Source organism: Gopherus evgoodei, chromosome 16 (genome assembly GCF_007399415.2).
Source record: "Gopherus evgoodei ecotype Sinaloan lineage chromosome 16, rGopEvg1_v1.p, whole genome shotgun sequence".
Taxonomy (NCBI): Eukaryota; Metazoa; Chordata; order Testudines; family Testudinidae; genus Gopherus; species Gopherus evgoodei.
Genome location: NC_044337.1, coordinates 12,913,055 through 12,935,218, shown reverse-complemented (window position 1 = coordinate 12,935,218; position 22,164 = coordinate 12,913,055). Strand labels below are relative to the sequence as shown.

At 54.0% G+C, this 22,164-nt stretch overlaps 1 protein-coding gene and 1 long non-coding RNA gene across 5 annotated transcripts in view; one reads left to right on the top strand and one right to left on the bottom strand.

The window, feature by feature from the left end:
• The window catches only part of LOC115635963, a 31,545-nt gene extending 15,127 nt beyond the window's left edge, over nt 1-16,418 (top strand). Inside the window, exons 3-4 of one of the 2 annotated variants that reach the window (XR_003996754.1) lie at nt 14,654-14,775; nt 14,883-16,418. This is a non-coding gene — a long non-coding RNA (uncharacterized LOC115635963). The remainder of the gene's footprint in view (nt 1-14,653; nt 14,776-14,882) is intronic. The other variant, XR_003996753.1, reaches the window with a different exon arrangement.
• Nucleotides 1-22,164, bottom strand: part of SH2D3C (SH2 domain containing 3C) — a 56,501-nt gene that overhangs the window by 11,543 nt on the left and 22,794 nt on the right. For 2 of the 3 annotated variants that reach the window (XM_030535428.1, XM_030535429.1), the window contains one exon: nt 367-495. In XM_030535428.1, coding sequence (XP_030391288.1) covers nt 367-495 — 129 coding nt within the window. Of the gene's footprint in view, nt 1-366; nt 496-19,889; nt 19,992-22,164 lie in introns of those variants that run through there. The other variant, XM_030535430.1, reaches the window with a different exon arrangement.

Below are 22,164 nucleotides of genomic sequence, written 5' to 3'. Positions count from 1 at the left end.
GGCACTGCAGACTGGCCAGTGACCCTTTCCCGGTGGAGTGGGCTCATGTGAGACCAGCTCTACCTCTTCCTGTCACTCAGTAGGTCTCTGTCTCTCTTCTCAGCCCCAACCAAGATCATATCCCAAGGCTGCCTGAAGGAGAAATCAAGCCATGAGGCATCCCAGTGCAGCAGGCAAGAGTCTCCAGCCCTCTCCTTCCAGTCCTGCTGCCAGTGGCAGACTGGACAAGGTGTTGAGTTCAAAGCCCCATTGCGGAGATGGGCCTTAGGGTGTCTCTTGCTGTGCTTGTGCTTGAGGCCAGCCCGGATTCTCCAGGGCCGGCAGCCAAGGCTAGGGGCTTCCAGCAGCAGCCCAGTTCCCCCTCACCTCTCGGGGAATGCGCCCATGGTACCACACATGGCTGCGCAGGTCCGTGCTGCTCAGTTTCAGCTCCTCCTCCAGCTCCTTATGAAGCTTCTCCGGCGAAGAGTCAAGGATGTACTTCTCCTTGGAGAACTGGAAAGAGCACAAGTGCAAATCAGCTACCACGCTGTTCCTCTGGACATGCCAGGAACCACCCGAGAACAGAACCAACGCCCAAGGAGTTACCCTTGGCCAAAGGAGAGGACCCATCCTAGACACACCAGACACCCCTAGGAGATAGGAGCCCCACCAGCTGTAGAAGGATTCCCTCCAATATAGAGCTGCCACCGCACAGCAGAGATCAACCAACACAGAGTTATGGATGGCAGCAATATAAGGATGGTTTGGATGGCCTGTCACCGACAGAGATCGGGGCTTGTGATGGGGGAAAGGGGATGATGAGTAAAGAGAACTGTCAGCTAACATGAACTGCAAAATGATCCTGTCACTGGGTGCACAGGGAGGTGCATGGATGTGCTGTCTGTAGTGGAACCCAAGATGACAGCTGGTTACAAGAGAAGGCTCTTGTGAGGAGCCCTTCACTGTGCATATCCCCTGGGGCCAGCTGTGCTGCTTCACTGCTTTTCTTCCTGGATTGATTGTGTGTTTGTTCACACACGCGCTCAGGAGAGGAGAGATGTATTGATGCCCCTGTTCCTCCACTCAGGCAGCATATACTTCTCTGAATCAAAGCATCTACAACTCCCACTGGACACAGCCTCTTCTCTGCCCTCCCTACTCTGCCACCAAACTGTATGACATCACTGGGCTATTTCTGTCTGTCAGAGTCCCAGCAGGCCAGGAGCCAATGACGCCAGTGCAACAGAAGGCAGAACTGCTGGAGGAAGAAAGGTCAGAGCCAGCGATCCTGTCTGCAGCAAGCTGCAGGTGACTACAGCACAGTCCTCAATGCCGGTTGGATCAGGCTGCGTTCACAGTGCACTTCCTCTGTTTCTAGTGCATCATCTCAGCTGGCACTGCAGGACCCCGTTGCAATGCAATTCTAAACCCTATACCGAACTGGGCTACCATGCTCACTACTACAATATTTGCCAGCTCAGTCATGGCTTATCGGGTGAATGAGTCTTAATTTCTAAGTGGGGCTGGGAATTTGATCCACCAGGTTTTGGACTGGATCAAACCTTTACTCTTCTGGCTTGTTTGCCGCTAATTTTTCTGGGCTGTGCACATGGAAGATGCACACATGTACTATTCACACATCCCTTGCATTCACATGCTGCCATGGACAATATGGAAACAACTACATAAGACACTTGTCGAGATGCAAGAGGGATGGCTTTGTTTTTTTTTTTCCATCCGTGGGATAACAACCCCTCTGTTTCTAACGGGGTGACATCTCCTTGCAATATGTCTTACAGTTAATGTGGCCACACCGGGCTACTGTGCCTTGAGATATTTCTGTAGCAGAATTCATTTTCCATTCTTTACAGTGTTCTGTCTATCTGTATTGCTGTTGCAGAAGCATTCAATGTTATCTATCTGGCCCTCTTCACCATAGTATCTAAGCTCTTCACACATGAATGGATGTTTTCCCTGTGAAATAAAGAGGCTGTCGCAGGGTGACACTGGCTCTTTAAGAAGGAAGAGGCCAGCTCACCTGTGACTGATAAGCCAACCCCCAGCTGGGCTTAAAAGGATGCCTGGCTGGGACCTAGAGGGAAGGAGAGAGACCTGGAGAGTCCCTCAGCTGCTTGTGAGCACAGAGTGAAAGAGCAAGGAAAGGGGAGGTGAGAACTACCTGAGCATGTCAGGAAAGGGGCTACCCTGCTGACCTTCCTGAGCTGGAGAGCCCATGAGGGAAAGCTGAAAAGGGCTGAATCACTGGTGGTGCTTGGGTCTAAGTTACGAGACTGGTGATTTTCATGTGGATATTCTAGGGAGTGGGCCCTGGAACAAGGGCAGAAAGGGACTGAGAGGGAACCAAGTGCTGGTGGTGACGTGGAAGTGAGATCCCTAGGGGGAGAATGGAAAAATCTCACTACCTTTGTATGCTTTACTGTGGGAAGGGGGAGAACAGTTTTACCATGGTGGTTCTATGGACTATTGTACCTCGACATCAATTATGCCCAAAGATGGGACTTTGTATTGAACAGTAGGAGACCGTGTTCCTTTTTATGGCTGGAGCATGGGGATACTGAGGCAGATGCACCTGTTGTGCCATGGCCTGACTTTGGAGGGTGCCCTGGGGAGGGGTTGCCTTGTCACAGAGGTATTATCCCCATGTAGAGATGAGGAACCAAGGCACAGTACAGCTGTGTAAGGCCCTTGTTGTCTTGTTTTGATTTTGTGAAATATTTCCTGGAAATTTCTCTGTGTTTATTCCAAAACTTTAAATATGGGTGAAAATTGTTTGTTTATTTTTTAAAAAAGAGGTGGGGAGCCAAGTTCTAATGGGGGGGCAGTGGGTGGGGAGCATGCCTTGTGCTCATGAGGTAGCAGGAGAGTGCTCCCTGTGGGTCTGTTGCTGCAGCAGTCAGGAGGTCTGGGCTGCTGGGAGCTGGCTCCTTGCCCATCTAGCTCCCCTACTTCATAGCAGCTGTGGGGACGCTGCAAGGGGAAAGCTGAGTCCTGGCTCACCCAAAATTCAGGTGAAAATTTGGTAAATCTTCAATACTGATTTTCCTGCCTCCCTCCACCACCAAAACCTGGGAATTTTTCAGAGAAAAATGGATAAATACCAAAAATGCAGGGCCTCACAGATGTGTGGCCTGGGCCAAGTCACTTCAAGGATCTGTGTCTGAACCAGGACTTCAAGGCAGGTCTTTAGCAGACCATCCTTCTTCCCTGGTTGGAGCAGCTTACCTTGTAACTTATATTGGAAAGTAGTTTGACTGCCACCAAGATGCTAGGTTACCTGCTTTCCATTATAAAAGCACTGCCTGTTACTGGGTCGAGTCCCCCATCCCCCCAGCCATCCCCCTACTCCCACACTACGTGTAGTTCAATGTTGTTTCTGCAGGCTCATGCATAGGCTCTAATACTATCCTTTCTCTGGATGTAAATAGATGCTTTTTCCCTTGCAAAGCTATTCAGCATTTCAGCTGTGCCCTCCGCGGCCCCCCTCCCACTTGCACACAACTGTGAGGTTGGAACAATCAGCATATTTGGATGACACCTCCCAGCAGGAGGCCAGAGAAGTGAGTGGCATTGTGGTCAGGATTTGAAAGGGGGGAGGGGTTGAGTCTGGGCCAGGGCAACTAAATTAAAAAAAAAAAAAGCCCCTTCATCTGATTTGTAATCAGTACAGTGTTGGGGAAAGCTCACCCTGTGGTTAAGGATGGATCACGTAGGAGTAACACAAGGGACCCATCCACCAAAGGGTTAACTCCACTCTGTTAGTCTGCTAGTATCATGAATAATAATGACAGATTTAAAGGGAATCTTTTGCATAAAAATGAGCTTTTCACTAACACTCATGCACCTGAGCCTAAAACATCCAATCCTCCCCTCCCCCCGCCCCCTAGAGAGACACAAGGGAATGACGTAATGTCTCAGATCAGCTGAAGCTGGGACTCAGGCCCAGGACCACCGTGCTCAGACTCCTTGTCAGGGAGCGATGACAGGATTCCCAGAGGGTGGCAGGGGATGCCCAGTCACAAATGGCCGGTGGAGCTCCGTAATCACAGCCAGACATGCACTCACGTACACAAGCCCAGACTGTGGATCCATCCCTCTTTCTGCGAGGGAGAGGCTGGGCTCTCCAATATACCAGCACAGCATCTCAAAGGAGTTGCTCTGGACTTACACCTGTGCAGCTGAGTGCGCCACTGGGCGTCCCATTGCATTATTTTGCACAACACACACTCATTCAGGCTTCTCTTGTATAGACAGAACCTAGAGCACCACTTAATACAGGCATGACCCACAGCCCTGCAGTTCAGGGTTAGTCGCACATTCTGGGCCAGCACTGAAATATTAGTTCCAAAGGCTTTGGCAGTAACACATACTCAGCACCCTTTTTTGGAAGGCAGTGCTATCTAGTGCAGCAGGGCATGGGAGTTAAGACTCCTGGGTTCCATTCTCATTTACCACCTCAGGCAAATCATGCCACCTCAGTTTCCTCATCTGTAATGCGGATACAATACCCATTTTGTCCAGTTAGAAATTACTCAGATGGGGTTCCCACCACTTCATATAAGAGTCTGAAGCATCTCACTATTACAAAGTTTCCTTTGTTTAATTTCCACCTTTTCCTCCTCCTATTATACCTACTGGCCCGTATTCCCAGGTACAATGATGCAAGTCCACTGCAATCCAGGCTGTAACTGACAGCAAAGTCTGGCTCACTCCATCAGTTAGAGGTTTGAAGCCTCTTGTCATGCCTTTTGATTATGAGATGCTAAATGCTAAACACACCGAATAACTCTGATTGCCACATCCATTTATGGCTAGGGTCTCACATTCCTACTCTGATAGAACTCCCATTGAAACCAGTGGGGATTTGAAAATGTGGTTCTATTCCCTCCATGTCTCTGATCTGGATACATCGTATAAAGGCTGCCCTGCCCCAGCACCGGCAGAATTCACTGAGGCCTTTGGTGGCTGAAGTTAGAGGTGAACCACTAGCCATGGTCCAGCTGGCAGGAAATTAAAGGGTCACACACACACATCCACAGGCAAATGCTTCACACCTGCACTTGCATGACAGCTGGCCTTGGTTCGTTAGAACGTTGCCCACATGCCCACCACCTTCCTGTCTGCTCTCCTTCCACTCCTTCTGTTGCCACAGGTCTACGTGCTCTCCAGACCTTCTCTGTAGGTTAGCTCCTTTATCCGTTCCTGCCCTAGTTCTTTTTACATCTGTCACCATCCACCCTCTCCTTTCTTAGTAGAGCGCGTCACTCCGTCTCAGCTCTCCAAGCACCTTTCTGGTGGGCTTTTCTCACTCTGGCCAGAGCCTGGAAGCCACATTACAGTGAGTATGGCTTCTCTTCTGCTGATGAAGCTTTCTCCTGCCTCTCTATCCTGGACCATAGGGAAGCCTTTGACACCATGGAGGACTCCTCCTCCTGGGTCCCTTCCATAGCTGTGTAGCATATCGAGTGCTCTCTGGTCATGGATCTGGTCCTATCTATCAAACTCTTTCACTGGTGGAGATGCCTTCTTTACGGAGTCCCAGAAGGTTCTTCTTCGAGTGATTGCTCACATCCATTCCAGTTAGGTGTGCGCGCCGCGCGTGCACGTTCGTCGGAAACTTTTTACCCTAGCAACTCCAGTGGGCCGGCAGGTCGCCCCCTGGAGTGGCGCCGCCATGGCGCCCAATATATATCCCTGCCGGCCCGCCCGCTCCTCAGTTCCTTCTTACCGCCGTGTCGGTCGTTGGAACTGTGGAGCGCGGCATAGCTGTCCTCCACGTCCCTAGCTCTCCTAGTTTCTATCGCTTGTTTATCGCTTATCTCTAGTTCTATATAGTTGTTAATTAGTATTGTTAAGTAGATAGTTTAGTAAATAGCTGTTAAGTAGTTTCTTGCCGGGGGCTTAGCCCTTCCCGGCACCGGGCGCCAGGCTCATGCCTGTTTCGCCAGGCTTCAAGCAGTGTGCGGCCATCCTCTCTTCCGATGCTCCCACCAGGGTCGCCCTGCCGTTTATACGGACCATTCAGGCCAATGCCAATACTATCTGGCAGTCCCCGGCCTCCATCCCTCCGACAGCGAAAGGAGTCGAGAGGAAGTACATGGCCCCTTCTAAGGGGTACGAATATTTACATGTTCACCCGACTCCCGGTTCACTGGTAGTGCAATCGGTGAACGATAGGGAGCGTCACGGCCAGGAGGCTCCGGCCCCCAAATCCAGAGAAGCCAGGCGGATGGACCTACTTGGCCGTAAGGTGTATTCGGCTGGGGCGCTGCAGCTCAGGGTCTCTAACCAACAGGCCCTGCTGAGCAGATACGCCTTTAACTCCTGGGTGGCAGTGGACAAATTTAAGGAGCTGCTGCCACAGGATGCTCGCCAAGAGTTCACGGCCATCTTGGACGAAGGCAAGAAGGTCGCGCGCACGGCCTTGCAAGCCTCCTTGGACGCTGCGGACTCGGCTGCCCGTACCCTCGCGTCAGGAGTTACGATGCGTCGCATCTCCTGGCTGCAGGTTTCCGGCCTTCCGCCAGAGCTCCAGCACACGATACAGGACCTTCCTTTCGAAGGCCAGGGCCTGTTTTCCGATAAGACAGACCCCAGACTTAAGAGTTTAAAGGACAACCGGGTCATTGCGCGGTCCCTCGGGATGCACACCCCCGTGACACAGCGTAGACCCTTTAGGCCGCAACAACAGCAGCACCGTCGGCCGTTTTCCCAGTTCCGCCAGCGGCAGGACCCTTACAGGCGCCGCGGCAGGAACGGGAGGCGCAGGCAGTCGGGGAACCAAGGGGGGCAGAACCAAGGCTCCTCAAAACCCCCGCCTGGTCCTAAGCCTTCATTTTGAAGGTGCGCTCGAGGGCGCAGTAACAGTTTCCCCTACGGATCCTTCCCCTCCGTTTTCCAACCGCCTTTCGTTTTTCCTCCCGGCGTGGTCCCAAATAACATCGGACCGCTGGGTCTTGAGCGTGGTGCAGACGGGGTACCGCCTGCAGTTTGTTTCGTTCCCTCCTTCCCGCCCTCCTTCCTCGTCCCTCTTCAGGGACCCCTCTCACGAGCAATTCCTTCGGCAGGAGGTGCAGACGCTCCTCAGCAAAGGAGCTATAGAGGCGGTTCCCGAAAACGAGAAAGGCAAGGGGTTTTATTCCCGCTATTTTCTGATCCCCAAGGCCAAGGGGGGCCTCAGGCCTATCCTCGACCTGCGAGAACTCAACAAATACCTCGTGAAGTTGAAGTTCCGCATGGTATCCCTGGGGACCATTATTCCATCCCTGGATCCGGGAGACTGGTACGCCGCCCTCGACATGCAGGACGCGTATTTCCACGTTGCCATTTGGCCACGCCACAGACGCTTCCTCCGCTTCGTTGTGGGGGCTCGTCATTATCAATTTGCGGTCCTCCCGTTTGGCCTGTCCACGGCCCCGAGGGCGTTTACAAAATGCATGGCAGTTGTCGTGGCGCATCTTCGGCGCAACCGTGTCCACGTGTTCCCTTATCTGGACGATTGGTTGATTCGGGGCACGTCGGAACAGCAGGTGTACAGCCATGTCCGCGTGATCACCGGCATGTTTGCGAGTCTGGGCCTCTTGATAAACACAGACAAGTCCACCCTGAGGCCCACTCAGAAGGTGGAATTTATCGGGGCCGTCCTGGACGCCACTGTGGGCAGGGCCTCGCTGCCTCGGCAGCGGTTCCAGACCATGGCGGCGATCGTTCAACGCTTGCGGTCAGCCCCGTTGACGTCAGTGAGGACATGTCTAACCCTGTTAGGCCACATGGCGGCGTGCACTTTTGTGACCGACTACGCTCGGCTCCGCATGAGGCCTCTCCAGCTGTGGCTTATCAGTCATTACAGACCAAGGCAACCGCTAGACATGTTAATCACAGTCCCCCAGAAGGTCTTAGATTCCCTCGGCTGGTGGGTGGACCAGTCCGTATTGTGTGCGGGTCTTCCCTTTCACCCGTCTCAGCCCTCGGTATCCCTGACAACGGATGCCTCAGATCTAGGCTGGGGGGCCCACCTAGGGACCCTGCGGACGCAGGGCCTATGGTCCCAGGAGGAGGTGGGGCTACATATCAACATGAGGGAGTTGAGAGCGGTCCGCCTTGCTTGCCAAACGTTTTGTCATCAGCTTCAGGGTCGTTGTGTAGCCGTGTTCACGGACAACACGACGACCATGTATTATATCAACAAGCAGGGCGGCACCAGGTCCTCCTCCCTGTGCCTCGAGGCGATACGACTCTGGGACTTTTGCGTAGCCCACTCCATTCACCTCAGGGCTTCCTTCCTTCCCGGAGTACGGAACACGCTGGCGGATCGATTGAGCAGATCCTTCCTGTCACACGAGTGGTCCCTTCGACCGGACGTCGCTCTCTCCATTTTCCGGAGGTGGGGTTATCCCCGGGTGGACCTCTTTGCGTCCAAGGGGAACAGGAAGTGCCAAGCGTTCTGCTCCTTTCAGGGCAGGGAGCCGGGGTCGATAGCGGATGCCTTCCTCATCCAGTGGTCGACCCACCTGTACTATGCGTTTCCTCCGTTCCCTCTGGTTCACAAGGTCCTCCTGAAGGTGCGCAGAGACAGGGCTCGTGTGATCATGGTGGCCCCGGCATGGCCCAGACAGCACTGGTACACCATGCTGCTAGACTTGGCCGTAGCCGACCCAGTTCCCCTGCCCCTTCATCCGGACCTGATTACCCAGGACCACGGGTCCCTCTGTCACCCAGACCTGCAGTCGCTGCACCTAGCGGCGTGGCTCCTGCGTGGCTAACTGGTTCCGAGCTGCGCTGCTCCACGCCTGTGAGAGAGGTGCTCTTGAGCAGCAGGAAACCATCCACAAGAGCCACATATTCGGCAAAATGGAAACGCTTCTCCTGTTGGTGCGTAGAGAGAAATCTCCGCCCTATGGAAGTTTCGGTATCCGAAATCTTAGATTATGTTTGGTCCCTCAAAGAACATGGTCTGGCCTTATCGTCGTTGCGAGTCCATCTGGCAGCTATCTCCACCTTTCACCCGGGTGCGGACGGTCGCTCCGTTTTTTCTCACCCGACGGTGTCGAGATTCCTTAAGGGGCTGGAACGGTTATTCCCTAACGTCCGTCCCCCTGCTCCAACCTGGGATCTTAACCTGGTGTTGTCCCGGCTCATGGGGCCCCCCTTTGAGCCGTTAGCTACTTGCTCCCTGTTTTACCTCTCTTGGAAGGCTGCCTTTCTAGTAGCTATCACCTCAGCTAGACGGGTGTCGGAACTCCGAGCCCTTGTGGTGGACCCCCCATACACGGTCTTCCACAAAGACAAGGTGCAGCTTAGACCACACCCTGCCTTTCTACCCAAGGTGGTCTCAGCCTTCCACGTCAACCAAGAGATTTTCCTCCCGGTTTTTTTCCCAAAACCTCACTCCTCAGGCAGGGAGCAGCAGCTCCACTCGCTGGATGTCCGTAGAGCTCTCGCGTTCTACATAGAGAGGACCAAACCCTTCCGCAAATCCCCCCAGCTTTTCGTGGCGGTAGCGGACCGTATGAAAGGGCTTCCTATCTCCTCCCAGAGGTTATCCTCGTGGGTTACGTCCTGTATCAGGACCTGTTATGACTTGGCCCATGTCCCTACGGGCCGTGTGACTGCGCATTCTACCAGGGCGCAGGCGTCGTCGCTGGCTTTCCTGGCCCGTGTGCCCATCCAGGAAATCTGTCGGGCAGCGACCTGGTCATCGGTCCACACCTTTGCTTCCCACTACGCCCTGGTACAGCAGTCGAGAGAGGATGCGGCCTTCGGAACTGCAGTGCTCCATGCCGCGACTTCTCACTCCGACCCCACCGCCTAGGTATGGCTTGGGAGTCACCTAACTGGAATGGATGTGAGCAATCACTCGAAGAAGAAAAGACGGTTACTCACCTTTGTAACTGTTGTTCTTCGAGATGTGTTGCTCACATCCATTCCACACCCGCCCTCCTTCCCCACTGTCGGAGTAGCCGGCAAGAAGGAACTGAGGAGCGGGCGGGCCGGCAGGGATATATATTGGGCGCCATGGCGGCGCCACTCCAGGGGGCGACCTGCCGGCCCACTGGAGTTGCTAGGGTAAAAAGTTTCCGACGAACGTGCACGCGCGGCGCGCACACCTAACTGGAATGGATGTGAGCAACACATCTCGAAGAACAACAGTTACAAAGGTGAGTAACCGTCTTTTCATTTCCTCCTCCTGCTCTCTACCACCTCAATCCTTTTTCTGTCTTTTTAACCTGAAACATCTCTACCCTGACAATACTCAATGCTCCATCTCTTGACACCTTTAATGATTCCTCCCCATCCATCTTGACCAAGTAAACTTGTGGTTTCCTCCCAGCTTCCTTCAGCTAATTGTCTCAGGCAGACTGTTCTCTCTTGGGCAATCAGAGCTCCCATGTACCTTCCACGTAGGCATCATCCTAAACCACAAGCTTTCCATCTGCAAATCTGCCTGTCATCACCTCCCAGGCATTCCCTCTGTGTACAGTATGTCACCTCTGCTGAAGTCCCGAGCCAAGCTTTCATCTCCTCTTACAGCCCCATTCTCTAGGGCTTCCCCAGCTACCTCGAGTACACAGACGCATGATTACACCTTCCTAGCCTCTGCTCTGCTGGCACCATGTTCATTTGTCCTGGAACTGGAAAACTGCCCTTCTTGTTTTGAACTCCTCCCTGGGCTTGCCGTAGCTAATCCACAGACCTTTCCACTCCATGCTCAACAGGAACTTGCCTTCTTTCTGTCCCCAAGCCCGCCTCTGCATGCACTAGTTGCTTGTGGTGCAAGCGCCTTCTGCTCTGCAGCCACGGCCTTCTGAAACAGCTGCCTTCTCTCTTGCTCCATGCAGCCTTCCTCCTGATTTAAAGTCTCTTCTCCCTTTCCTCTGTCTCTGACATTTTATTTGAACTCTCCAGACTCAAACAACAGTTACCGAGTATTTTGGGGATCCTAGATACAGCCTCAGACCAGAAGGGGCCAACTGCAGACCTGTCACCAGCAGGTGAAACTCCATTGATTTCAGGGGATCTGGACTGCTCACAGCAGTTTCAACTTCAGCCCTATGCTGTATGCTCTGTGAAGCTGTCCTGTACTGTACTGACATTCCCCAGAGTATCCCACAATCCTTTGCACTGGCACAGGCTCCAACCAGATCCCACACACCAGACCCTTTCTTCTCCCACCTGCTGTTGGCTCCTGGGAACCTGCAGCAGAGTGCTTGCGGTGAGCCCTGCACAATGCCGGAGCCCTCGAGACATGGCACCACATGTGTCTGCCTGTGCTCAGAAATGTCTCTACCACTGGGCTGGAACATTGGATGTAATTCCTCTGACAGCACTGGGGCCCAATCCTGTGAGGTTCAGAGCACTCAGAACTCCCACTGACTTGAGGGGGAGTGGCAGGTATCCTGCAGGCTCCCCATAGCCGGGGCTTTCCTGCCTTCAAGTCCTTAAACACACAGGCAAAGCCATTCAACACAGCTGAACTTTATTAGCAATGAACGGTAGCCAGGGGATGCAGCCAAAGTCCAGCTCCCTCCCAGGGGGCCTAGGCCTGAGCAGATACTGTTGCCATGACAACCCCATCCTCTGACACGGAGCCGCCCGCATCTCTCCATGTGAGTGGCAGCAGCAGCTTGTTCATGGTGGCTCCCTCCCCTGCAGCAAAGGCTCCCAATAAAACACCTCCCAAACTAGCTTCTAGGGCAGAAGGGGATGCAGAGCGGAAGGATGTGCACTCAGGTGCAGCCTGCAGGGCCCACCTGGCAGTACATGATCCACACAGAGGGGATGGAGCGGTGGGGGTTTGGGGGGGATCCTATTGAAGTCACTAGTGCCTGAGAGTGGGAGGGCTCGGGGGGGGGGCAGGGGTGTGTGGAATTGGTGATTATGCCCTTTCCATCCCCTCTGTTCTCTGCTGATGCAGCCGCTCTCAGAGCTGCCTGAAGTGGGGGAAAAACAGCTCTCCAGGCTGTTTCATTCCTGCTTTAGTTTCCTCCCCTTCCCAGGGGTACCTTGGAAAATAACAGGGAGATGTATTGAGAAATGGGGGCAATCCAGAGCAATGGGGGGGGGGGTATGGGAGTGACCCCAGCTCAGCATGCACAGAGGAACAAGAGGAAGAGCTGTTGAAGGTCAGAAAGTGCCAGCAAGAGCTTTTTCAAAGCTGTTTGCTGCCTAGAATTAGTCATTGCATCATTTAGCTAGGAGAATGGCCCTTCCCTCTCCCATTAGCTTGCTCCAGAGATCTCTCTCCAACCCCCTCAGGCACACACCTCATTCTCGCCAGAGAGACTCTGGGAGGCTCTTTAACCTTTGCCACTAACCTAAATAGACAGACAGTCAATGAACTGCATGGGCACGTGCAGCAGAGCCCCCCCAAGATCCCATCACAACATCCACACAATGAAAACTTCCCCCCTACCCTCCTTCCTGGAAATACAGCAGGACCCACACCACAGTACGTTAGGCTTGTGGGGTCAGCTCACCCCATCTACAGTGGGAGCACGCTATCTCACCCCTCAGTGCATCAGTTCCCCCTGCAGGCGATAGCCATCTCCCCCTCAACCCCCCCATGCACCCCACCCACCTTATCCCCGAGGTACCCTTACACATGGCAAACCACAGGGATGCAGCACCTGGTGTGATGGGGCACCAACTTGGGTGGCAGCAAGATGCTACCACAATATCAATGTTCAGTAGCAATCATCCAGAAATATGTAAAAGCAAGGAATAATTGAGAGAAGTATGTTTGGTCTGTTTCAGTCTGTTTTATAAGAAACTGGCATTAGTCAGCCTGAGGACCTCCAATGTTATGCCCGCAATAAATAGACTAGTCTTGGATTTGTTTTCCCCCGCCCCCCCCAGATTAGTGACTGTTCCAGCCAATACCGTACATGTGGGCTTTCCCCAAATCCTCACCATCCACATATGCAAATAAGCAGGAGAACAAACCAAACAAGCCCAGCCAAGCAGCACCCACTGTCCCTGAGATTGGATTTGGCCAGGAGCCAGGACAGCATTAGTGCTGTTGGCCAGGTGATAAACTAGCAGAAAAGAAGGGAAAGTGTTGAATGAGCAGGAGACTCTTGCATTGGGGTGGGGATGTTTGTGAGCAGAGAGCACCCTGAGCTGCCCCGCTGATTGGATGGAGAGATCTCACCATTGCAGGGGCTCTGCCATGCTTTCCAGCCCTGTGCTGTCCCTGGATGGCCTTGTCTACACTAGTGTGCTGCATGAGCCACCACTTGGTCCCCTTTGCACGCCTGTGACGCACTGTGCAGATGTGCTAGCAGTGCACCATTTGCACTAGACATGCTTGGAATCAGGCCGCATGGTCCTTCCGTGTGCAGTGCCAGCAAGGATGGGGATTGCTGGTGTGAGAGCATCATAGGTGTATGCGGCCCTCCTTCTCCCACAGTGCACCTGTCACTGCTTAAATTGCCTGTCTGGTCTGCCTTCTGCACAGGGTCATGTGTGCCAGAAGCCATGTGCACAACCAGCCCTGTCCACACCATGGAGTTATACACCATTATCCCAGCAATCAGCTTGATTCCACCTCAGTCACTAGCATGCCTCAGAGGAGGCCTTCCCATGAGCATGCTGCCAGCTGGCCAGGAGCCGACAAGCAGGCGCTGGCAAGATGAGGAGATCCAAGGCCAGCTGAATGCTGTCACAGGAACACTCTGGTGTGTAACCGGGCATTGTGGTTGACTAGCTGAGAAGGGCAGCACCCAGAGCAGTTAGCAATGCCAAGAGATCAAGAGACTTACGGTCCAGCACAAAGACAATAACAGTACATCTGGTGCAGGGTAAAGAATGTGCCTGTTCCATAAGTAGCTGGACCAAGTGCTTGGCACTTGCCTTTCCATGCACCCTAGTATGCTACTAGAGAGCATGGAGGCAGTCCACAGCACAGTGGGGAGGAAGGAGGAGGTGAAACAGTCACGCCAGAACTAGACAATAGTAGGAGCTGCTGCAGACATTACCAGGATCTGCTCGGGGAGTCCAACACAGCAGCCATGCTGGCTCAGCAGGAGGAACAGAACCTTCTGCCCAAGCTATATGGGGGCTGAGACAGTCTTCTAGGTTCCTGGGAATGCTGCCATTACTGCTTGCAAGAAGGCAGGGGAGTCCTCCTCTCCCAGCTTCCCTCCCCCTCAGCTATCCACCCCCGTCCCTGCACAATATAGCGCCTGGTGCCAAATGCCGTCAGCCAGATGAGCGGGTTAGTTCCCCAGGGTTGGCATCCCCCACAGTAGTAGGCCAGCTTCCAGCCGGGGTGAGAATGCCCAGTTCGGCGACTGGCTGAGCCATGCCATTCGGCTGGACTAGAAGGGGCAGAGAGAGGCTGAGAATCAGAGAATTTTATTGAAAGGAATTACATGGGGGACCTGTAGCCAAGACACTTATACTCCATTTTCTCGTTCCGCCCTGGGCCAGACATGGCAATAAGAGACATGTTTCTCTTACCCACTCGCAGTCCCATTTCATTCTTTCTATCTTATGCATGAAAAACAGTCCTGGGCATATTTTCTATGTACAACTAGTTCAGGCCATGAGAGTTAGCTTATATCATGTCATCCTGCTGTCAGGCACAAGCTATCTTTTTATCAGTCTAGCAGAGAGAATTAATCTTAGCCCTGATTTTCCCCCTTGCCCCCAGATACTCAGCAGTTGTGTCTGAAAATGCAAATCAGTTGCAGGAGTAATGCATGTTTCCATCAAACCCCGCAGAACTTCTTTTAGCCTCTCCATCCAGGGACTGGTTTGTTTGATACGATCCATGTGAGTAACCCTAATTTCCTCCTGAACTCAAGAATTGCCTGACGGTCCCTTGCTGGGACTCTCTGCACAGGGATGCTGTCAACTCCATCACTTCTTTTTCTTTGTAGCAGCTGCTACAGGTGTGGGGCCGGAGGACACGATCCATGGTGGAACAGCTAAGAAGCCCAAGGACCAGGAAAAGCAAGAGAGACCAATACCTGGGACACATAGGGGGACGTGAGAAGGGTCTTGGAGTGAATGATGGAAGGAGGTAAAAATGACGCCCGCTTTAAGAGACTGGACAGGTTCAGGCAGAAGTGGAATGAGAGGGGAAGGAGACCTGAGACCAGGCAATTCTAATGAGAGCTTTTCAAGGACGTGGGCATCATATTGAACCTAATAACTGGGCCCTGCACCTGCCAGATACAGGTTAATAGTGCTCTTTGGAGCACCTCCTACTCTCCAGCTCCTTCATAGCCTTTACTCCAGGCATTGCACCCCTCTGCCACAGTCACCTAAGAGGACTAGAATCCCCAGTTAGATGGGCAAGATGCACCTGTAAAATAGTTACCACTGTTTGTGTAAGTACGTTACTCTTGTTTGCCATTGAAGCCGGCCTGAATTTTTGTTTGTGTATAATAAAGTAGAATCTGGGAGAAAGCCTGTGTAATGAGCACAATCAATCATACTGGCCTTTAATACCAAAACCAACAACAGTTCACTCCTCCATTCCATCTAGGAATGAAGCCACACATCCTGAAAGAGTGCCCACTGGTACAGAACGCACCAGTCCATCTGTTTAGCAACACAGGTCACTGAACACCTCACTCAAGTACACCACTCCCTGGACTGGCTCCCCATGGAGGTCAGACTCCAGTTCAAGGTCTCTGCCTTGATGTTCAAAGCCCTCTTTTGGAATTGCTCATGGCTACATGACCTCTCATGGCAGCTGTGTTCCACTGGAACAATTAAACATGAGTGTGGGATGGGGGGAGGCTCTGTAATGTTAGGGGGCTGTACTGTGGAATAGCAGTTCGTGCAACTGCAGATAGTCGTGTGGATGTGGGGCAAAGCTGAAGCCAAGTCAGCATGGCTATGGTGGACATGTTGCAGTGTTGGTACTTAGATGGACACTATGCTACTGGTTCAGTCTCTAGTGTAGACACAGCCAGGGTGTGCGTCTGCACATCCATCTATCTAGATATTAGTTATTCTCACTCCAAGGCTGCAGCTGCATCCCTTTGCTGAGCTGCCATTGGTCAGAAATGATGTCATTGCCTCCAGTGCTGGGTGGCAGTGCATTGCTATTGGTGGAGGGGCAGAGATGCTGTTGTCAGCTGGAAAGGCTCTAGTCATTCATGTGGAGTTCAGTGCGTATTCACTCTGTGGGCTTGGACACAGATGGAGATAAAGATCTGGCAGAGCCAGGTGAGCACTTGGGGCTCACTTTTAACCCTGCATTGCTGGGACATAATGCCACATCCCCTGCAGTGTCCCAGCAAGAGACTGTAGCTGGTTTAACTCTTGCAGTGCGGGTCAGAGTGCCTAAAGCACTTTTCTTTAACCCATGCACTGATGAGCCAGAGCTGTATGTCCTGTGGATGTTCCCTACAGATTCCTCAGCAAGGCTCTGCAACAATCAAAAGAGAAGCTGTCCCCAGAAAATCCTGCCCAGGTTTTACACTGAGCCCCGTGCTTGCATTTTAGGATTTAGACTGCTCCCTGCCTACACTCAGGCAGTGCAGACAGGATCACTAAAGCTCAGAGGGCCATACCTCACAGGTCTGGAGAGTCCTCCTGATTTAAGGAGCTCCAAGTTACCTGGGACATAAGCAGTGAACTTGTGATATGGTGCCTACCCCACACCGCTGATGAGAGGACTGAAGAGGCCACACAATCAACCCAACTGGTTGCACCTGGAGGGTTGGCCAGGCCTAATTAATGATGAAACCCAGCTGGGGAGGGACTGTGATGCTATAAACAGAGGAAGTGTAGCACATAAAGGGGTGGGGGTGCAGGGAGGAACTCTGCAACTGCTCTTGTAGTAATAGGGAGGGATCAGGCTCCTGGAGGATGAAGACAAAGACTTGGTAGGAATACATCCAGGGAGCTAGTGGCAGGGAGTCTGTGGAATGACTCTTCACTGCCTGCACTAGGGTCCCTGGACTGGAGCCTAGTGTGGAGGGTGGGCTTGCATTCCCCTGACAGCCCCTGGTAAGGTGGTACAAAGCCCAGGAAAAGGGTGTACAACCTACTGGGCTCAGATTCAAGAGTGGCAGACCAGGAAGAGGGATTAGACACTTGTTTGTTTCCCTATTATGGGAGAGACATCATGTGACTCAGCTGGGGGGCTGAATCCTGAGAAGTAGACCACCCCAGGGTCAGACTGGCTGTTAATAGGGGCTACTACAGGAGAAGATGCTGTAGACTGTGCCCAGCCAGGAGGGGGTATGCCAGCAGTAAGTCATCCCTTCCACAAAGCTCTTGGGTTTGTCTTTTTCTAATCCATCCTGTACTAATTACTCTCCTCTGAATTTCCAGTCAAATACAGCTGGACTCTTACAATGCTCTGTTCCACTCCTGTCATTTGCCAGACACCTGGTGTATCCTTGGTGTGATGGGAAACAGATATGGCAGGGACCTACTTCTCCACTGCTTGCTACTGCCCCAGCACCAACACAGGTAGTATTTCACACCTGCTCTGCACAAGTGTAAGTGGTGACATCAGGTGTACCGTGGTGGAGCCAGGGCCTGGCTCCTTGACCCCCAAGCATCCTTTAGCTGAAGTCAGGCCCAGCCAATGCAGTAGCATAGGCTAAGCAGCTGAACTTCAAACCATAGAGACTTTTTGGTGTAAGTCTCTAGCTGATGCAGGGTGGGTTCTCGCCAAAAGGCTGTCTGGAAGAAGTGTCTTTCTTTTAAGAAGGGATTTAAATGCACTCTTGCACATAGTGAGCTGCAGGGAAGAGGGTGCCTTCCCTTCCTCCCCCCCCCCCAGCGCCAATGGTGGTAGTGGAGCACTGGTAACACCTGGTAGAAGCATCGCGTGTCTGATTTGGGTGTCTTAGGTTTTGGATTGTATTTGCTCACCAGCCAACCTCAACACAGTACATTGACAACGCTGCTGTAACATGTCAGCTTTGCTCTTCCTATGTCTCTGACTGCCCAGCATGTTGCATGGTGTCATAGGCAGACCCACTGGGTTGGGCAGCAAGTGACAGAAAGGAAGTGACAAAGGCAGGGGGCAAAGAGGCTTTTCTTATGAGGCTCAGACTCTGTTGCTTTTTTGGGCTGTGTGGGGGAAAAATACTCCTTATAAAAGCCTAGAAACTGGGGGTTCTATACTCAGTTTAGCTTGTATTCAGCTAATCCAGTTTGGTGAAAGGGAGAGAGAATGGCTGAAGGGAAAAGTTGCTTGAAAACAGGACCAAATGTGGAGTATTCCTCAGTAGTGTTTGTAGTCCAGTTGAGGTCAGGGCCCTGTTGTGTTAGGTGCTGTACATGCCCCTAGTGGGAGACTGCCCCTACTTCAGAGAGTTCACAGTCCAGCCTAACTAGATAAGGCAAAGTGGAGGGGGGGGGAGACAGGAGGGATGATTATTCCAATCTTACAGCTGTTGTCAACCCACAATGAAATACTGAATACTGCTTAAAAAACTGGCCTCATGGTATTGGGGAAGGGATTTTGGTTTTTGAGTCCCAACCAGACTGATTCATTTTTCATGAAATTGTATTTAAAAAAACCCTGTCAGACAAAACAGAGCATCTTCATCTTCTCCCCCTCCCCCAGGCTCTCTCAGGGCTCTGGAGCCCTCCAACACCAACCCTGTTGCCAGTGCAGGTACCCAGCAAGTGGCACACGCATGCATTAGGACCTGGCTACTTTCCCTGCTGCATCCCTGTGGCAGGCAGCTGCTGCTGAGCCTGCAAAGCAGATTGGCTGTGTCTGAAAGCAGGGGGAATCCTCACCGTTCCCCCAGCCAGGGTGTGGGCAGCACATACAAGGAAGCAACTGCAGCAGGAGAGGGGGCTAGACTTAGCTCCCAGTCCCTGACCTGACTTTGTTGTGCCAGGTGAGCCTTTGCAGCCCTGTCTGCCCATCTGGATTGCTCAGCAGGGCTCTGCAGAGCAAGTGGCTGCAACACGGTTAGCACTAGCCTGACTCGGTCACTCTCCAGAGCTGAGTAGAGCCAACAAGTGCTGAAGGCAGGGACAGATCTGCATCACCAGTGGGGAACAGACCTAGCTGGCCCCCTGCTGCTGACACAGGCTGGGGAGGAAGGGGGAAGAGTTGATGATTAAGCCCCAAGAGGTATGTTCCTCAAAGCAGCAGCCAAGCAAGGTTCAGCCAGGCAGTGGGGGGTGACTGACCCACTTTTCCTCACCTTGCAGCAGACAGCAGCTCACTGCCCCCCTCCCCATATCCCTGCTGGCACCTGCATTTTCTTCCTGTGCTGCCAAATCCAGCCCAGGGGGCTGCCACTGTCTCCCTGGCACTGAGACATAGGGTGTTCTGTACCCCATTTATCTGCCCCATAGCACCCTAGAGACCCAGCCAAGCATGAGGGTGATTTGTCCCCCAAACCCTGAGTCATGCTGCTCCCTCCACACCTGTGCTACCTCTCCTGCTCAGTAAGTTAGGGCTGGGGACCCCTCCTTCACCCAGCTCACCACCTGCCCCACAGGGATACCCAGCTCCAGTCCCCCCACCCCACAAGCAGTCCCCAGTCTGGAGTGGCTAGTGGAATTGACCTCTGCCCCCTGCATGTCAGGGTCTGCACGAAGGGGTGCCCAGCTCTATCACCATCCCCCTGACCCCAAGAGTGAGTGCCCAGCCCTGTGCCCCACAGCAGCCAGCCAGTGTCCCCAGCTGCCCCCTGCCATGCCTGCCCCCACACCAGCCAGTGTCCCCTGCTGCCAGCTTCCCCCTGCCCAGCCTCATGCCCCAGAGCAACCAGCCAGTGTCCCCTGCTGCCCTGCCATGCCCAGCCTTGTGCCCCACGCCAGCCAGTGCCCCTGCTGCCCTGCCATGCCCAGCCCCACGCCAGCCAGTGTCCCAGGCTGCTCCCTGCCATGCCCGGCTCCATGCCCCACAGCAGCCAGCCAGTGCCCCCCGGCGGTGCCCAGCCCCTCACCTGCACTTGCATGAAGGATCCCCGGTAGAAGCAGCAGGCGGCCGCCGACAGGGCGCTCCAGAGGTTGCACCGCTCGGTCATGGCGCCTCCCCGGGGCCCGGCGCTACACCTGCCGCTCCCGGGTCCCTCCTGCAGCCGCCGCGGCCGGGCTTCAATTTCAGCCGCTTCCCCGATTACCTCATCCCTTGTCAGGCTGGGGGCGGGGCTCGGGCTCGGCCCCGCCCCCGGCCCGCCCCCACCCAGCCCGGAGCCCGCGGAGAGCCCTGCCAAGGCCAGCTGGGACCCCCCCTCCCACCACGGGTGCCCGGCTCACCTAGAGCCTGCCTGCCCCCACCCGGACCCTGCTGGCACTGGTACCCCCCACCCCCACAGGGTGCCCGGCCTCCCCCGGAGCCTGCCGCCCCCCCCACCCTCACGGGGGCACCCGGCTCACCTGGACCCTGAGCCCCCCACCAGCCCCGCCCCCCGGAGCCTGCCGGCTCCCCCCATCCTCACGGGGCGCCCGGCTCACCTAGAGCCTGCCTGCCCCCACCCGGACCCTGCTGGCACTGGTACCCCCCCCCCAGGGTGCCCGGCCTCCCCCGGAGCCTGCCGCCCCCCCCCACCCTCACGGGGGCACCCGGCTCACCTGGACCCTGAGCCCCCCACCAGCCCCGCCCCCCGGAGCCTGCCGGCTCCCCCCATCCTCACGGGGCGCCCGGCTCACCTGGACCCTGCCGGCCCCCACCCTACGCTTGGGGGGCGCGGCGCCCTGTGGTGGTGGGGCTAGCAGGGTCCCGGGGGGGGCGTGCGCCCCGTGGGAGGGGGGGGGGCTGGCAGGCTCCAGGGGAGCCCGGGCACCTCCCAGCCCATCCCTGCCTCCCGGCGTCTTCCCACCCCGCTATCCCCCATGGATCTCTAGCCAATCACATTGCAGGGCATCTTTGACTTTCCACAGGGCACCTCATCCAGATCTGCCAGTCCCTCTGCTACAGCAAGGAGGCCCAGCTGGCCCATGCAGGATAGTCTCCCACACTGGCTGTGCTAACAAGTCTCCAAGAAGGGGTGGTTCACAGGGGACATGATCTGAGAAGGGAGCCAGTTTTAATTGGCACCAGCTCTGTTTTCTCACATTTACACTCTAATCAAAGGAGTAACTAAACCCAGGGGGGAGGAAGGGGACTCTGGTTCACACCTTGTTTAACTCTCTCCAGCCCAAGCACCCCTCACCCAGGCCCATTCACACGTCCCTGTATTCCAATGCCCTCCTGCAAGCATAATCCCCTTCGATTCAACAATCTCCACTGGCACATCAAGGGAGACGCCTCCTACCAAACAAACTGTACCAGCCGATCTTTGCCCACAGCAGGGGCTCACAGTGATAATGGGCCTGTGTGCTGGGGGCCAAATTCATCCCTAGTGTCATGCAAGTGGCTTCTATGAAGTAACATCTGGAATGCTTTTGGCCTCCAGGGTCCATTTGGTACCGTTGATTTTTTTCTTCCCTAGCCCCATAGGCCAGGCATATTCCTGCCCTCTCTTTGGGTTCTCTCCAAACTAGGCTGATGTTTGGTTGGTTGGTTTTCCCTTCACTCTTTAATGGGTGGTTTCTTAGCTTGCTCCGGAGAAAGGAGACCTGGCCCTGTGAGAGGCGCAGGTCCCAGCCAGCAGGAAGCCACTCCTTTGCGCAGCTGCCATCAGTGTCAGCTGCCCTGTATTGAAAGCAAAACTTAGGGTCCCGTTTGGTTATCCAAGGGAAATCGAATCTTAGGCTGCAAGGTGGCTCGCAAGGAATGGGAGGAATTCTCTACCCATCCTGTAATCCAGCGCGTGGGGCATCCTAGGAGGTTCTCCACTTTCTCCTGAGTGGTTATGTTTTGCTGCTGCCAGCTTTAGACTAGATAGATCAGAGCAGGATTAGTGGCCCAGATGGATCAAAACTTTGGGGGTGAGAGGACAGGTGTGTGGGAGAGGATAGGGGAGAAGGATGAGCCTGCAAGTTACTTACAAACATCTGGAGTGCCAAATGCTGCAGGGAGATATTATAATCCCCACCCATGCAATTGCCAATCATGCTCCCATCCCCAAAGTCCCAGGAAGCACATGCACCTGGGCAGAAGTGCTTGGTATTTAACAGTAGGTGTTTATTGCTGCCTTGAAGGAGCTAGGTAACTGCTAACACACAATGATATTTCTGCTGCAGTTAACGTATGAACAGCACATTTTCTGATGTAATTAATTCAAACAAGGCCCTTGCACCCTGAGGAAAGGACAAAGCACATGCTGCTGAAGAGAC